The sequence below is a fragment of the Panthera onca genome, chromosome B1 (genome assembly GCF_046562875.1).
Source record: "Panthera onca isolate mPanOnc1 chromosome B1, mPanOnc1 haplotype 2, whole genome shotgun sequence".
Taxonomy (NCBI): Eukaryota; Metazoa; Chordata; class Mammalia; order Carnivora; family Felidae; genus Panthera; species Panthera onca.
The window spans coordinates 198,068,956-198,087,263 of NC_138342.1; the positions used below are offsets into that span (position 1 = coordinate 198,068,956).

The 18,308-nt window shown below is 42.9% G+C and overlaps 2 protein-coding genes across 2 annotated transcripts; both read right to left on the reverse strand.

Annotated features, from left to right (window-relative positions):
• Positions 1-217: 217 nt before the first annotated feature.
• LOC132692845 (beta-defensin 107A-like) lies at positions 218-6,229 on the reverse strand. Its single transcript, XM_081795446.1, has 3 exons — positions 6,098-6,229; positions 2,037-2,098; positions 218-1,849 (listed from the first exon to the last, which is right to left on the reverse strand). Exons 1-3 carry the CDS (start codon positions 6,165-6,167, stop codon positions 1,709-1,711), a joined length of 273 nt encoding a protein of 90 aa, XP_081651572.1. The 5' UTR covers positions 6,168-6,229; the 3' UTR covers positions 218-1,708.
• A 6,036-nt stretch (positions 6,230-12,265) lies between these two features.
• Positions 12,266-15,879, reverse strand: LOC132691485 (beta-defensin 105-like). Its single transcript, XM_060652829.3, has 3 exons — positions 15,810-15,879; positions 15,408-15,449; positions 12,266-12,675 (listed from the first exon to the last, which is right to left on the reverse strand). Exons 1-3 carry the CDS (start codon positions 15,877-15,879, stop codon positions 12,548-12,550), a joined length of 240 nt encoding a protein of 79 aa, XP_060508812.2. The 3' UTR covers positions 12,266-12,547.
• Positions 15,880-18,308: the final 2,429 nt, after the last annotated feature.

The window sequence follows — 18,308 nt, forward strand, 5'->3', positions numbered from 1 at the left end:
AGGCAGTTAGTTTTATCTGAGACCGTGGGAAAGAATTTTGGGGAAAAGCCCAGGACCTGAGCAAGTTCCTCTGATTACAACAGACAGCTTTATCTGCCCGCTCGTCTCTTACGTAGCTTTCAGATCAAAAAATTCAGCCGATTAACCATAAAGGTATGTAGCAGCACCAGAACACTTTTTTTAAAAACACATTTTTATTTCTTATTTTACAGCTTTTTACAAATTGTCTTGTCCCAGGACATCGTGTTTTATTTTGCTCTCTTATTTGCATCTCTGCAGGAAGCAGGCCTTCATCGAATAGGTAAGAAAACTCTCCAGAGCAGAGCTGAGGGGATTTGTTTCTTCTGTTCTGGAAGGGTGTGCTGTAAATCTGTGATGAAAACAGCCTGTGAACTGTATCTTTCTCTGCCCGAAAGCGGGGACTCCAAATTTTGGCAAATCAGGGCAGAAGCAAACCTCAGTTTACCATTACCATCAGCCCCAAAAGCAAAGATCTCAGGGTCACAGAAGGAATTTTGCAAAGTGTCTAATTTTTCTGCAGCTGATTTCAGCTGCTTCCTCCATCAGCTGCTCACTGAGCTGCTAAAAGGTGTTCCAGCCGGGGCGCCTGGGTAGCTCAGTGGGTTGAGCGTCCAACTTCAGCTCAGGTCATGATCTCACAGCTGGTGGGTTCGAGCCCCGTGTCAGGCTCTGTGCTGACAGCTCAGAGCCTAGAACCTGCTTCAGATTCTGTCTCCCTCTCTCTCTGACCCTCCTCTGTTCATGCATGCACATGTGCTCTCTCTCTCTCTCTCTCTCTCAAGAATAAACATTTAAAAAAAGTTAAAAAAAAAAAGATTTAAAAGCTGTTTCAGCCATAGGCTTCTGTCCTCATCTGGCACACCATTTTGTACACATGCTAAGAACACAGGACCAAAAAGCCAAAGTCTAGATATGGCTATAACTAAGCTAGTACCTGTGGGATCTTCCTGGGCCTTTACCTCCTCATCTGTAATAAGAGCATTGAATTAGATTATCTCTAGGCACCTGGGACTTGAATAGGCCACGACGGGATCAATTCTCGCGGCAAGTGGCCAGAAGGAAGATGCTACCCAACTTTGGCCAACCTGAACTTTGACACGGGCCAGTTTCTTTGGGTCACTTCATGTCCCAGATTGGACAGAGTGTGGAGGACATTCTAGCAACTCTTACCTGTGAAGGAGATGGAGGGGTACTTGTCAGCAGTGCCGCGAAGGCAGCCATAATTGGTGTCCAGCAGGTGGTCTATTTACTAGGTGGTTGACTCTTCTTATAGCACGGATCCCAGAGTCTGAACAGCAAAAGCCAGGGTCACACATGTGTCTGAAGCCAGGACTGTCACTTCAGAACCCATCTGAACCATGGTCCCACCTTTCCATTCTGTTTTACCTGTTCATTCACTCCCTCACTGACTTCATCAGTCAATAAAATAGTGAATGGGCCCTATGCCAGCAAGTGGGGGTGCAAAGGTGAACAAGACTCAGTGCCTTCCCTCAGGAAGCTCAGGGCCTAGGGCAGGCATTTCCCTGCAGTGTCAGAAGCTGGACTGATGGCTTCATCCAAAGAATGCAAACTTTAGAGGGCAAGAGAGAAAACCCAGAGCTTTGCCGCACGGAGCTCACAGCCAGAGTATCTTCGCCTCTCTTTTTTTGCAGCTGCGGCTTGGCTTGTACTTGTTCTTCCTTTTTCTTCAACAGAGTGGTGTCAGTTCAGTTCTACAGCCCCCAATCTTAACCTCAAAGGAAAGGCACTCGGCTTCACGGTGACTGTCCAGTTTCAGACAACGTGGCTCTCTGTGCATCCCTCCGCTAGCTAAGTGAAGAAAGCAAGACTTCAGTTATCCAGGAATCCGTGACCAGAAAGCAACATGACATCACCTGGGCCTCACCCACAATTCCCCATTAGCGAATCTCCTGCAGACACAAAGTATAAATCTAGAGGTCAGAAAAAAAAAAGATGCCTCCTGAACGGCTTCATCGGAGTTTAGACTCGCTGCACAGTATACACAGGGTCCTTACTTGATATTCACTTCCCTCTGACACAATCATTTCTAGGATATCTAGAAGCAGAGTATTTCTTCCTGGGAGGGAGACAGTACACTTTCTAATCCCAATAAACAGTCCTTTCCAATAAATGATCTTTTTTCATGTCTCCAAAATCAATAGGCTCCGATATACAGTGAAAGGTAAAGACTGTGCTGTTTACACTGTAGGCAGACTGATGAGAGACCAAATGCACTGTCGTGCGGTTGCGGACAATTTTAGGTGCAAAGTTAAAGAAACATGGTGCTGGTCCACACTGTAAAAAACATCAATGGAATAATGGATTTAACTCTGGCAGGCAAATTTAGAGTGGCCTCGGCCGTGGCTTTTCCTTCGGAGCAAAGAGTAAGCTGAGGAGAGTAAAGATATTTTGAGAGGAATGAATGAAAAAATTTCTTGTGGTGTGGGTTCTCAGGAGAAGTGATAGAAGGAACTGGCAGTTGCTCTCAAAAGGAACTTATTCTTGGAAAGTACAGCACTGGGAGAGGGGGAACAGACTACACATTAGCTGCCATACAACTGAGATACTGCCATGCTGAAGAGACACTGACGCCATGCCCAGTTAGGACGCAGACCAATGGAAAGGAATTGCATGGCCTTAGATTTCTGTTCACAGTTAGAGGAAATTTTTTCAATAGTCCCATGCTGAACTGGGAATAGTCTGAGTTACAGAACAAGTGAAATTCATCACGCTTCTGGGCAATCAACTAACATGGAATACGTATCAGGGCAGATCATAAGAACAGGAATGATGATAAGAACAGTGACATCAAAACAATAGCAACAGTGAACTTTCTCAGAGAACAGAGGGCGTGCCTGGCTTTGTTTAAGCGGTTTATACAGAGGGATTGTTAAACTTTCCTCAAGCAGTTAGTTTTCCCCTTCAGACAATGAGTAATGGATCCTCTGGTTTTTAGCCGGACACGTGGATACTTAGCATAAGGAGTCAGCTCCTGGCCCTGTGTCCCTGTATGGCCACATGGATGAGTTTGGACCAATGGCTGGTTCTGTGCAATGTGTTTGACCATGCTCTTGACTTGTTTTTCAGCCCTTTCCATTAGAGCATCTTTAGAACCAGATAAAACAGTCCCATGTTTAGGATGCAAGGTTGACCTTCCTCTCTGGTCTCAACATGACTTAATGGAGAAGAACCTTCCTTCTACCCACACTGGTCAACTTACCTATTTTTGGACTTTTACATGAGAAACAAATAAACTATCCTTTTTAATTTACTATCTGTTTAAGTTTCTTTGTTAAAACAAGTTAGCCTCTACTCTAATATAACAAATGTCTTAATATTTTATATTTTTAAATATATTTTAAATGTTTATTTATTTATTGGGGGGGAGGACAGAGAGCAAGCAGGGAGGGGTAGAGAGAGAGGGAGGGAGAGAAGCCCAAGCAGGCTCTGCACTGTCAGCGCAGAGCCTGACACAGGACTTAAACCTAAGAACCATGAGATCATTACCTGAGCCAAGACCAAGAGTTGGACGCTCAACCAACTGAGCCACCCAGGTGCCTCAAAAAATGCCTTAATCTTTAAAACCATCCTATTATTATTACCATTTATAGAAAGAAAATTGAAGCACAAGAGTTCATACAGTTTATAAGGATTGGAACTGAGATCCAACCTCCAATGTCTTGGCATGATAGTCTGTTGTTACCTCTTGTATTGACCATTGAACTCACTTCCAGCTCTAAGATTCTGTGCAGTTGTGATGGTAGTGGTGGTGGTCCCAACTGGAGCCCATCCTGTGCTTGTTGTTAGGATTCAAATGTGTCTGAGCTGAATCTGAAGACAGGGAGCCCTTAATTAATGAGTCAGAGGCCTGACGATTGGGGATGGAGAAGACAGCTTAACATGTGTTTCTCTACTTGGATCCATTGTCTGACCTCTGAAGAAAGAGAGTGGGGCAGAAGCTAAGTAAGTGATTTGATTAAGTGAGACTTTGAAACATGAGGGCATGTTTTTATGCCTGTTTTCAAAAGTGCAATGTAAATACCACATCCCAGGAAGCCCCTCCTGATTCTCCAGTTAGAAAACCAAGCTTCTCTTTGTCATCTGTATCTCTTATGGCACTTATGAGAACTGTTTTTTACTATAGCTATTTGTGTATCTTCCTGTCTCATCCATTCACCTATTTACACATTTGAAATTTATCAAATTGCCTATTTATTATTCTGGACAACCTGCTTTTGACCAACAAAGAAATAATAAAATAATAAACTTCAAGCAAATTAAGGGTGAAGACCATGCTCTATTACATTTTTGATCTCCATTTTACTTACTTTTGATATAATGCCCAAACAATTTCTCAGTAAGTGGTAGGAACACATTTCATATCTATTGGTTTGGTAGGCTTACTGAGGCCTGATTGTGTAATAGTTAAGTGTAGAAATCCAGGAACCATGAAGAACAGTGTTTCACAATACATAGGGAGTCCCCATTAGAAATGACTTCATAACAGGAGGAATGAAAGACAGTTGAGGAAGGATAGAATAAAAATTTTTTAGGGATAGTCTTGGCTGTACCTAAGCAAAAAGAAACTATTTCAAAGGTGTCAAAGATTGAAAAGCAAACTAATCAAGATGCTACTTGCTTAAATGATATAATTTCTCACATCAGTATGTGAGAACTAGAAAGAAATTCTAAATAATCTAAGATTAGGAGATTTGGACCAACTAGTAAGACATAAAAAAATAGACTAAGAACCTTTTGAGTTTAGTTTCATTTAGGTTACAAAAGCTATACTTCTCTAAATTAACAAATGTATTTGGACTTTGCCTCTGAAATTTCCTCTCATTTTAGAGCAATCACTTTGACATATGCTAAAGCTGTGCTGAATATTACAGAAGAAGGAAAGATCTAAACATAAAGAGAAGTCTGAAACCCCTTGGTGGAGCTTTTAGGGAAATTAACCAGATACTTCTCTGTTTGGAGTTAGTCTGGCTCTGTGTGGTCCCATTGTTTTTTTGTCTAAACTCAAGAAAAGATTTCCAGGGATGCCTGAATGGTTCAGTCAGTTAAGCGTCTGCCTCTAGATTTCGGCTCAGGTCATAATCCCAGGGTCATATGATCGAGCCCCGCCTCAGGCTCCACGCTGAGCATGTAGCCTGCTTACACTGTTGGTGGGAAAGCAAACTGGTGCAGTCGCTCTGGAAAACAGTGTGGAGGTTCCTCAAAAAATTAAAAATAGAACTACCCTACGACCCAGCAATAGCATTACTAGGAATTTATCCAAAGGATACAGGAGTGCTGATGCACAGGGGCACATGTACCCCAATGTTTACAGCAGCACTTTCAACAGTAGCCAAATCATGGAAAGAGTCCAAATGTCCATCAACTGATGAATGGATAAAGAAGATGTGGTTTATATATACAAGGGAATACTACTTGGCAATGAGAAAGAATGAAATCCTGTCATTTGCAGCAACGTGGATGGAACTGGAGGGTATTACGCGAAGTGAAATAAGTCAGTCTGAGAAACACAGATAACATATGTTTCCACTCATATGTGGAACTTGAGAAACTTAACAGAAGACCATGGGGGAAGGGAAGGGGAGAAAGTAGTTTCAAACAGAGAGGGAGGCAAACCATAAGAGACTCTTAAATACAGAGAACAAACTGAGAGTTGATGGGGGGGATAGAGGAGGGGGGAAGGGGAAAATGCATGATAGGCATTGAGGAAGGCACTTGTTGGGATGAGCACTGGGTGTTGTATGTAAGTAATAAATCACAGGAATCTACCCCCGAAGCCAAGAGCACACTGTATACATTGTATGCTAGCTAACTTGACAATAAATTATATTTAAAAGAAAAAAAAAAGATTCTCTCTCCCTCTGCCCTGCTCCCCTACTCTCTCTCTCTCTCAAATAAAATAAAATAAAAACAAGAAATAAAATGAAAGATTTCCAATAACTGGTTTGTCCCGGGACCTTTTAAGAACACAGGAATGAGTCATACATATTTCTAAACCCTCAGCTTTCTTCTTAAAAGACAGATTGCCACCCTTACATCTATTAGGATTTCCTTTTACCTGAGAAAATGCCAGCAAGGAGAATGAGAGCAGCAAAAATTAAGAAAAAGATTCTCATGGCTCCAGACATCAGTGGAGAGAGGACAAAGGAGGGACAGTTGCTAAAATCCAGCTCTTTTACCAAGAGAAGTTGATTAAAACAGGTTCTACAGCTCTGAAAGGGCTGGAAGTCAACTTTGGTTTGTAATGTTCATTAGGAAGAAACTATTTTTCATGCTCTACTGAATAGCGTGTGGGCCTCTGGGTCAGGTATTACCTAAATGAGGTTTACAGGAGAGTAAAACAAACAACCTGTCCTCCAGCCAGGATCCCTCCAGCCTATGTCTCTGCCTAGACGTCTCTTTTTTCCCTCAAGCCCCATCTCGGGTACCTTCCCTTCCAGAAGATCCATAGTCCCCATTCCTTTTCTTCTTCTCTAAGATATTACACACAACTTACTCTCTTATAAGAGGACCCAGCTGTTATTAATGGGTGCCTGGTATAATTGCTTTTCCAAAATTATAGTATATGAAAATTTTTTTATCTGTCCAATTCGACTATAAACTCCACAAATGAAAACCACTCTCCCTCCATCCTGTCCTTTCCATTCACTCCTCATGACAGAGCTTTGCAGCAGTAGATATTCAAAATACATGTTCTTTGACTTATTAATAGCTGTCTAGTTAGAAGAACTCATGAATAGTCAACTAATTAATGTAGAAATTATTAAATGTTCAAAGTTTTTCATCTTAAGATGATGATGATGATGATTTTGAGTAGGCTTCATACCCAACATGGAGCCCAACATGGGGCAGAAATCAAGACCTAAACTGAGATCAGGAGTCAGATACTTAACCAACTAAGCCACCCAGGCAACCCTGTAAGATATTATTAAGGATAAGGGCATTATGATTAAATATGACCATATCTCATATGTTATGGGAATAGCTTTCATTCAACAAATACAGGTTGGAGAACTACCAGGTGTATTTATATGTTACTAAAAAATTTGAACTTTATCCTAAAATCAAAGGAAAGTTATTGAAGGATTTTAGGTAGGGGAGTTACTTGAAAGATTAAAACTCGAATGAGTAATTCCATTTTGAATAAAGCAGAGTGAGCTTCTAACAGGTGGACCCTCCCACCGATGACAAGTAAAACTCTGGGGGAACAAAACAAAACGAAATCAAACAAACCCACAAAAAAACTACCCGAAGAATATGAAAGTTGAAATAAATACAGGCATATTTTGGATAAAAGTCAAAAGTTGGAAAAATGGAACAGCCCAGAGTATGTTCTCTCTGACTGCAGTGTGGCATGGAGAAGCTAAAACAAAACAAACAAGATATCCACCCTCTTTCTAAACTTAGAACACAAAGATAGAGCTAAGGGAGAAGCACCACAGCTTCTGGAAATGAAAACCCAGAAAAGGGAGCTCAGGTTCTATATGTGAACTCTGCCCATAACTCTTGCTAACCCCTGAACCACGCATTCACCTTGTTAAGATAAAATGAAACAGACACACAAACACCCCTGAGACTTGAGCCGCTGCCCATTACATATGAGGTGATATTTGCAAATTGAGTTTAATAGAGTCGCTTTCCTGTCAAATCAAAGCATCAGCATTCTTCAGAAGATGTACCAGTCTTCAGATCCTTTTCAACACAACATTCACAGCGTCCTGGACATCAATCTTGTTGAAATAATCAGACGAGGACCTTAATATATCCATTTTAACACACTCCAAGTAGTAAAGAAAATACACATGCAATCAATTTGAACTCAGGAAGTTTCATTAGAGAACAGAAAATATAAAAAAAAACTTGATACTAAAAAATACAATATCTGAACAAAATTAACTGAATAGATTTGATAGCACCGAAAATATGACAGGATCAAGAGTCACTGAATCAATAAAAACTATGCAATCTGTAGATCAGAGAGAAAAAAAGATTGAGAGAAATAGGCCTTCAAGGGTCTGATGGATAACATCAAAAGCTAAAGCAGACAGGTCGTTGGAGTCCCAGAATGAGGAGAGAACCATAATGGGGTAAAAAGTAGTTCAAGGAAATAATGGCTGAAAATTCCCAAATGCGGTGAAAGACACAAAATGACAAAACCAGGAAGCTCAGCGAATTGCAAGAAACATAAAAACCATGCTTAGGCACAACACAGTCAAACTTCTGAAATCCAGAAAAAGGGAGAGAATCGTGAAAGCATCCAGAGAAAAGTAACACTTTGAGTTCAGGGAAACTGCAATTGAATTACCATCAGCTTCTCCTCAGAAAGGAAAGAGGCAAGTAAGGGGGGGGGGGGGGGGGCACACCCTGCTGTGCTGAAGGAAAACAAGCAGAAGCTGCCTGCCCCAAAATCCACCTGCAGGAAGAACTCCTTTAAAAGGGGAAAATAGAATAAACATATTTTCAGGGCGAAGAAAACTGAAAGTTTTCTCTACCAGAGATTCCCTAAAGGAAGTTCTTCAGGCTGAAGGGAAATGCAAGAAGGAAACTTGATTTTCAAGGAGAATAAAAAACATCAGAAATGATAAATATCAGAGGTGCCTGGGTGGTTCAGTCGGTTAAGCAGCTGACTCTTGATTCAGCTCAGGTCATGATTTCATGGTTTGTGAGTTCGAGCCCCGAGCTGGGCTCTGTGCTGACAGCTTGGAGCCTAGAGCCTGCTTTGGATTCTGTCTTCCTCTCTCTCTGCCCCTCCCCTGCTCACACTCTGTCTCTCTCTCTCTCAAAAATAAATAAACATTAAAAAAATTTTTTTAATAAAAATAAATTGGAAGTTTATAACAATAACCCATTTAGGAAATTTCCTAATATTTGAAAATAAAAAAAAACATAATTCTAAATTGTGTATGCATCAAAGAACAAATTAGAAAACATTTCACATTGCACATAAAGAAATACCAATATATCTGAGTGCCTGGGTGGCTCAGTTGGTTAAGCGTCTGGCTCTTGATTTCAGCTCAAATCATGATCTCATAGTTCGTGAGTTCCCCACCCACATCTGGCTCTGCACTGGCAGTGTGGAGCCTGCTTGGGATTCTCTCTCTTTCCCTCTCTCTCTGCCCCTCCTCCACTCACACACTCTCTCTCTCAAAATAAATAAACTAAAAAAAAAAAACAAAAAAAAACAAACTGTCAAGTTTTGTGGGACCCAGCAAAAGAATCACAGAAATTTGTGTCCAAATGCTTATTTTAAACAATGAGAAATGTCTACACTTATGACTTAAAATTTCATTTAAAAAATTTTAAAAATGGAGGACAAGGGGAGCCCAAGTACATAGAATGAATGAAAGAGCAAATCCTATAGACATTAAAATGTTTGGAACAGATCCAAGGGAACAGGATACCCTTCGAGGGACTAGTCAGCTCTTGAAGTTTTAGCTTCCTAAATTGGAAGATTAGTTCACTGATTTGGGATCTTTCCTCTTTTTAAATGGAGACATTTACAACTATAAATTTTCCTCTAAGCATTCCTTTAGCTGCATCCCCTAAGTCTTGTTTTGCTTTGTTTTCAATTTTCATTCACCTAATATTTTCTAATTTCTCTTTTGATTTCTTCCTTGACCCATTGCTGATCTAGGAGCATGTTGTTCATTTCCACATGTTTGTGACTTTCCCAAGTTTTCTCTTGTTATTCCTTTTTGGTCAGAGAGCATACTTGGTATGATTTCGATCCTTTGAAATCATTGAGGCTGGATTTTTGGCTTACCATATGGCCTATTCTGCAGATATTTTGGAAGAACGTCTACAGAACGTCTCATGGGACCTTGAGAAGAATGTGTATTTTGCTGTTGTTGGCTGGAGTGTGCCATAGATGTCCAACTGGTTCACAGTGTCTTCAGATCTATTTCCTTATTAAATATTAAAGTCCTCCAATATTTTTGTTGAATTATCGGTTTCTCCCTGCGATGTGTCAGTTCTCACTTCGTGTATTTTGTGACTCCTGTGAGGTTTATATACACTTATAATTGTCATGTTGACTCATGAGGCTTTCACTCATCTACCATTGTACAAAGTTCTCTTGCCTTTGGCTATATCTTTTTCCATCCGTTTTGATCTCTTTAGTTCCTTGAATCTAAACTGTGTCTCTGGCACACAGCATAGAGTTGCATCTTCTTTACACACTCCATTCTGCTAGGTTCTAACTGGAGTGTTTAGCCCATTTGCATTTAATGCCATAATTGATGAGGTAAGATTTACATCTGCCATTTGCTATTTGTTTTCTAAATGTTATGCCTCTTTCCCCCCTCTGTTCCTGCATTACTGACTACTTTTGTGTTAAACAGATATTTCCTGAGGTACCATTTGAATTCCCTGTCATTTATCTTGCAATCCATGTTTGAGTAATATTATAAATGACTTGGGGGTTGCAATTAATTTTAAACAATCTAGTTTGTTTACAACCACCCACCGCCTGGGTGGTTCAGTTGGTTAAGTGTCTGACTTCAGCTCAGGTCATGATCTCTGGGTTCATGGGTTGGAGTCCCACGTCAGACTCTCTGCTCAGAGCCTGGAGCCTGCTTGGATTCTGTGTCTCCCTCTCTTCCCCTACCCTGCTCACTCTCTCTCTCTCTTTCAAACATAAATAAACTTTAAACAATCTAGTTTGGATCAATACTAATTTGATTCCAATGGTGAACAAAAACGTTATTCTGTGAAGCTTGGTTTTCTCCCCCTTTCTTTTGTTCTGATTAGAAAGAAATTGGAGTTTTGAAGGATGAGAGCCTCTCACTGGCCTTGAAGGAGAAACTGCTGTTCTATGGGAAGAGCCATTGGGCAGGAAAAAGAAAGCAGCCTCGGCTCGCTCAGGACAGCCCGATGCTGACAGCCTGCAAGACAACAGCCACCCACCCCAGGCCTAGGACCCCAAGTGAAGAATTTTCCCAGCGGCCCCAGGGGTGTGCAAGTAGATCTCTTGCCTTGGATTAGATCCAAATCTGGCCAACACCATGCTGTCAGTCTTGTGAAACCCTGAGCAGGGAGTCTAGCTACCCTGTGCCCAGACTTTGGACCCATGGAAGCCTGAGAGATAACGTGTGCTGTTTAAGCTGCTAACTTTTGTGGTGCTTTGTTGTACAGTGAAAGAAACAGATACCGCAATGTTCCAAGATAAATCTCCTTTTGGAAAGCATATTTCTGTGTTCTTTCAAGGCTCCCGTGTGGCCCACGGCACTCTACTGTGTCCTGAGTGTTTGATATTGTTTCTGGTCCATCTTATGAACTTATCTTAAACCTAACCTCCCAGGTCTCTATCTTAAACCACTTACTACGGTTCCCTTGCTCTAGCAGGCCACATTATTTGGGAATTTTCCCTTTAGGATGGTTTCAGCCCAGTGACCTTGAGTAGCATTCACGGGGTCTGTGGAAGCCACGCCCCTTTGCCCTCCCTAATCTCGTGAGTGCAGTCCACTCCAGTGCTGACTTTTCTGTCCTGCCATGGTGCACAACTCCAGTCGGAGCTCTTTGCCTGTAGACACTTTGAAGTGTGGGCACCTGGGAGAGGCAGCCACTGCTGGAGAGGTGGGGGAGAGAACCCCTTCCTCCCATCCACCATTCTCCCACCAAGGAGAGACCAAAAGATGTACTGGAGTGCAAAATGACCAATCGTACGACGGTAGCTCAAACATTAAGCAAAATACTGTTCGTCTCACATGTAAAAACTGAGTGATCAAATTTGAGTAGCTGCTCATAAGGATGAATAATTTTGACCTTTATTGTATGAAGCTACAAATTTTATTTCATGAGGCAAAAAGTTATATAGTCAACCATCCATGCTTAGTCTAGGCTGAGCATTGTAAGTCAATCTCTGGCATTTTCATTTATAGGCAAGAAAAGAAGTGAGAAATTGGTGCCACAGACATTAATTGAGTAGGTATGGGTTGCTTAAAAAATACACCATAAGTTCTAGAAGAATGACAATGTACGGGTATACCAAGAAATGACGTGGATAATTTCTTGTATTCTATACAATTATAAGTCCACTGACACAAATGCGATGTCCTTTCTGTTTCTCTATTTTGTTAAAATTGGTACACATAGATAGATACACAGAACATGACGGGGGTATACACGTCCGTTTCTGGCTCCCAGGCTATGACCTTGAGGAAGTGACAGCTTCTCTGGGTCTCAATTTCTTCAAATATAAATAGAGATAATAAAATCTACTTCATAAGGTTATATTGAGTTCTCTGAGGAAAGTATGGGGGAAGTACTCACAAATGACAAGGTACTCCACAAATTTGTAGTGGTAGTATCTGATTAGGCTCTTAGGCACCTTCGAATCTTGATTTTAAAATCAATAAAAAATAAGCAAAGAAACAAAACAAGGGGAGAAAGAAACCGGAATGATTCTGAGACTCACTCATGGTGTTTCTTGGGTAAAGCCACCCAATTTCTCTTGCCCTCCTTTGAAAGTCCAGGCCTGCTTCCAAGACTGGAGGAGGGCCGATTGGGTTCAGCTGACCTTCCGTCGGCAACAGAAAAAGTTCAGCTTGCAATGTCCAACAGGCTTCTCATCCTCAGTACACATCTTTCTGCACTTGCCCCGGCCGAGCCTGCATGGCTCACAAGCAGCAAAGTCACCTACACCAGAAAGATCTGCTGACACACCTGTCCAGGGACTCCTTGGACGTGGGGAGAACATCAAAGGCCACCCAAATAAGGGAGGGTTTATATGGTCATAAAGAGTGTTTTTAAGAGCCAGCCCTGATTTTTCAAAGAGCTCTGCTTTTCTCAGGATGGAGATGGGGAGACTTAATTTTGAAGCAAGAGGTCGGCACATTCTTTGTTCTTCATGTGTTTATAACCTGGCCTGTGTCACAAGTAAGCACAGTGGGGCCAAGTGTCATGTATATTACAGAAGCATAAAAATACATACCTGATACTTCTGTAAAGGTTACAGGATAAAGATTAGAGGGCTATCTTGTGGTTTGAAAAGATCCTTGAAGGTAGAGGTGAAGTTCGGTGCGGTTTTTTTGGGGGGTCTGGAAATGGTGTGTGTCCTCTGCAAACTGCCTGATCTCAACTTTCTCATTTGTCAAATGAACATTCTAGAAACACTTGTCTACACTGTAAATTCTTTTAGTGGTCAAATGGAGTAATTCATGTGAGAACATTTTGCCAAACACTATTTAGTCAATTAGCTGTTTTTTGCTGTTGTTACTCTAAGCAAAAGCTTTTTTACATGGTCACAAAAAATTTTTTCAGGATAACTTTCATGGACCAGGGAGGTAGTGCCTTTGCCAGCCAAGAGTCCTTTATTTGCTGGTCTGGTTCTCCAGCGGCAACCTTTATGTTGCAACCCCTTATTTTCTTTCCTATTAACTACCTTCTTGTCAGTAACCCAGAGCTACATGGAATCTTACAGGTTGGTCTCACTACAACAACCACTCACTGGGCTCCTTGACAACTTATTTCCCCATCCTCAGTGGCTATTTAGGATTTTATGTTCCCTGTCTCATCAAAGAAGATGTTTCCTCCCTCTCCTTCCCTCTCACATCATGGCTCAGTGACATGCCCAGAGTTGGTCCATTCCTGGACTGCATTACATCACCCTGATGCTGGATCTCCTCAGGTTGCCCACCTAACTTCTGAACACCAACCCAAGAGCTGTTTGTGCTCATGCTAATTGCTGCTTGCTTTGTGCTGAAGCTTGCCCGGGGGGGCATGGGGATGGCTGTGACTATCCAGTTGGTTCTACGAAGTCCACCGTTAGAGTCAGATCTGTTCCTCAGGCTTCGCTCTAGTAAAGCCCAAGTCCGCATCACATATCTCTTCTGTCAGATGTAGTGCACTCATCACAACTTGTGATAAGAATTCCTACTGGCTCTGAAACAAAGCCCCCGATGACTTTTATTCCAACCCGCTTTGATTGGGGGCAAGGGCAGACACAAGCTAACATTCTACTGAAGGCTTCCTGAGAACACTGAAAAACCAGTGCCCTGCTTCCTCGCCACACAACAATTCAACTCCTTGTTCGTGTCTAGCTGCTGATTTTATCGTTTTCTCCTTCTGAGTTCCAATCTTCTTCTTTACCTGGGAACTTCTGGGTGAGCAGCCATCCACCTTGTCTTCCCAGCTTATGTGAGTTCCACCTGTCTTCACTCAGATGATGCCCCAGCCCGTCTTACCTCCTGAGCCTTGCATTACCGAGGCAGGGAGGAATCAGCATTTTCAGCCCTGGAACCGGGTAGGATATGGACTTATGTTGTGTTTCTAATCTGACCTACGCTTCGGAATGCCAGGGAGTGTCTCTAGATGCCCATTTGCTGCCAAATTAGAACACCCATTCTCCTGCTAACCCGCTCTGGCTGTGTTTATATGCAGGGCTTACAAGCAATGGGCGGAGTGATTATTTGACAGCATCTGCTCTTTTCAGGCAGGGTGTGGTCTGACCGTTCAGTGCCTTGCCGTCTGTTGAGGATTTTGTATGCCACCTCTGCTCAAGGCTATTGCTGGGCGCTTTCCTACCTGGTTGGGAATCACAGAATTCAGACTTTGTGACTCTGGCATCCTGAGTTGGAAGCCTAGCTTACCACTTGTCATTCTGTCACCCGGGGACAATTATTTAACGTCTCATCCATGTCCCAGCTTCATCGTCTTGTATAAGACAGCAGTTACAATAGCACCCACATCCTAGGGACGTTTTAAAGGTTAAATGACATAATCCACATAAAGTTAATAGACTGCCTGGTGCACGGGAAGTGCTCAGTGATGAGTAGAACCTTAATTGTTTCTCACTCCAAAATGCTGTCTAAACACTTTTAAATTCTGTTTGCAACTCTCCGGAGATATTTCTTTCAGTTCTGTTTATAATACGCATTCTTCCTGCAGAAGATAAGTATACAAAGAGATCAGGGGGTGCTTCAATGGGCACAGCTCTTCTGTATTGGCGGTGAGATTTCACCACTCCTTTATTTGATCCTTCTGAGACCAGTAGCATAGGCTGGGACACCTCTTACTGGGTTTAGGGGCAGAGCCTGTAAGACGTGGGCGAGCATGTTCTCAGAGCAGTGCTTCTTGGCCAGTACAAGCCTGATCCTGTAACCTTGCTTTCATTAGCACCACAAGCTAATGACAATAGGTCATTACCAGGTCCAAATCTCTGTAGCCAAAATTCCAATTCAGTAACTAAGAGATTTCCCTGCGAGATAGCAAACCCAGATATGATGCTGGCTACAAGAGGCAGAAATCTGGGGTTTCAGGCAACTCTATTCTTCTCATTATTTCTATCACACCTTGCCTCCAGAAGTCAGAGGGAGCTGACAGGTCAGAGGTCTTAAAAGTAGAAATTATACACAGGGGATTCAACTTACCTCCTGGAAGTGGCTTGGAATACTCGAGTCCTGCCTGGCACCCTAAATTCAAAATAGCACATTTTGGATTTTAAAGTCAGTGCAGGAAATAACGCTGTACAAAACAACATTCCTGGCTCCACACATCTGTTGTCAAAGGTCAGCAGATCACAGAGGCTGTATCTTTATTCTATTTCTGAAGGCTAGCACTCTGGGTAACCAGTAAGAAGTTTAATAAAAAGGTTGGGGGTAGGTGGGAGAGGGAATTGTAGTTTGCTGAGAAAATGCCACTGTAGATTCAAGAAATTCCCGTGAGGACTTCAGTGGGGAGCTGACTGTTAATCTCAATTTTACGGTGGCCCACAGAAGAACCATCAGGCTTTAAGAGCTGCCCCCATCACAATCCCATCCATTTGCAATTACCTGATGGAAACTGGGTGAAAATGAAGAAAAAGGCAAAGACAATATAAGACATCTTCCTGGTCAGGGTCATTTCTGGGGAAGACTCTTCAGAGCAGAGGTCTGGGACCTCTGCGAGAGGACAGGAGGCTCACTTATATTTGAAAGTAATGGGGAATACACTTGGTCAATGAAGTGAATCAATAAAGAAAGCACATCGACATGCTCCATTTCCTAGGATCAAGGACTGACATGATGGGAGGACCTGTATTCTGGGAATTCTGGCTGGGGCAGTGGAAGGAACACGAGGCCAGGAGCTGGAAAACCAGGAGCCACGCACTGATCCTACTGATGCAGGACGTAGGAGCCTGCTAGCCCCTTCTCTCTCCCAGCTCCATTGTCTCTTCCATTGACTAAGGAGCAGCCATAGTGATTGACAGACGCAACATGCCCAGAGCTGGTCCATTCCTGAGCTGCGTTCCATCACCTTAAGGCTGGATCTTCTCAGGTTGCCCACCTAACTTCTGAGCACCAACCCAAGAACTGTTTGTGTTCATGCTAATTGCTGCTTGCTTTGTGCTGAAGCTTGCTGGGGGGATGGGGATGGCTGTGCCTATCCACTTGGTTCTTTGAAGCCCACAGCTCCTCTGCCAGTCTCTTAGGGTTGTTGTCAAGCTGTAGGGATGAGGATATGGATGTGCTTGGAACATAGGGAAGTGCTTAGAAAGAAGCCTGGTGCCCTGTAAGAAAAGCCCAAGCAATGTGCACTGTTACTGCCCTGGTTTTCATTTGTACTACCTTCATACAAGAAAGGGGGGTGGTTAATCTCAATTTTATGGTGGTCTGGGAGAAAGGGGGGGGTGGTAGTCATTTTACCAACTTAGCTCTGAATCCCCGAGCCTGTGACAATGTCAACTAGCAGCCCAAAGGCAGAATTTCCACATCCTTTTCATTCATCAAGAACACAGGTATCAAAATTACTACTTATATCCCTGCACCCCCAAATAAGCCCCATCCTGTTGTCCATGCTTCTGCAAGTCTCTGTTCTTCATCTTGGGAATGCAAAATAGGATAACTGAACAAGGCAGGCTGAGGTCAGACAGAGCGGGTTAGCAGATGTATGACCTCGGGCAGGTGGCTTACTTTGTTGAACTCGTCTCTTCATCTTACAATGGGGACGGAATAAAGGTACATACTTCATAGGATATTTAAAAGGACTCACTGAAATGAGTATTAAGTGGCTATCAGTGTGTCTGGCTATTATTACCAGCCTTACATTCACATGTCTGTCTATCCTGCTTTGCGTCCAACTTTTATGTAAATCCTTTTTCAACTACACCAACTCACAGTGAACTTTTTCTGGCCTGGAAAGTGCAGCCATGCTGATATCTGCACATTTGTTTCTGTGGCCTTCAAACAAGGCAGCTTCATGAACATAAGGCAATACGTAGGTACTAGGGGACGAGAGCTGAGCCTAACAGCCTCAGCCTTCAGCTTTCAGGCATTTTTAATAACCTGGAGCCAGGCCAAGTATGAGGAGGGCAGCTGCACACCCCTGTACTTACCTTGGGGTTTAATGCTCAGCACTCACTGTATTGCAATTCTTAACAATTTTATCTTTGAATATGTGCTCTGTAAATCAAATCTTGTTGGAATAGGAGCAAGTCTGGGACCTTAGAGACTCAGTCCCCATATGATCTGCCTTCCTTCCCCTCCTCACCTTCTTGGGGGTTCCTGGCCCCCGGCCCTGGCGGCCCCACCCAGCCTCCTCCTTTCCTATCCCTCCCAGAAACACTGCCACCACCGACCCCCAGCTCGTACTGAGTGGAGATGTATCTAGAGATGTGATGGCAGTGTCTTAGGGCCCAGCATGCCATCAAACCCTCCCATGCCATGACCGTGCCGTGGTGTAGGCGGGCAACCTGGCAGGAGCAGACCTCTCTCCAGCCCCCAATTCAATACGGATTGCTTGCAGCAGATATTGACATATCCTTGAGAGCTGCCCGGCCACCATAGATGGCAGTGGCAGGCTCATGGGGGAAACACCTGGCTTGACTCTCTCTGGAGCAAGACACGCCGGTCCAGCAGTGGCTGATGGTGGACCACACACGTATGTGCAGTGGCAATGTGGGGATCCCCAGGCAGTGTGAGCATCTGCAAGTGTCCTTCAAGTATCTTTGTGCCTGGGAGATTGTGACATTAAATAGCAAAGAAGCATTACTATGACAGATCGAGAGAACTAGATACCTTTAATGGCGCCTTTTTCCTACTTCTTGAACATGGGCCCTTGCACGTTATGTAGCTGATCTTGACCTGGAGTGAACTTCTAGTCTTAGGAAAACAAGATGACTCTAGAAACTTTCAAATTAAAGGGCTAGTCCTTGTCATGGGGATTGGATGGCCTCCTTGCTCCATCATGAGGCCAGAGATGCCCCTATAGAGTGGTCCCTACCATGCTCACTTCTGTAGCTCAAAGCCTCCTGTTCCAAACTCAAATCCTTCCATATCCAATTGCTTTGATAT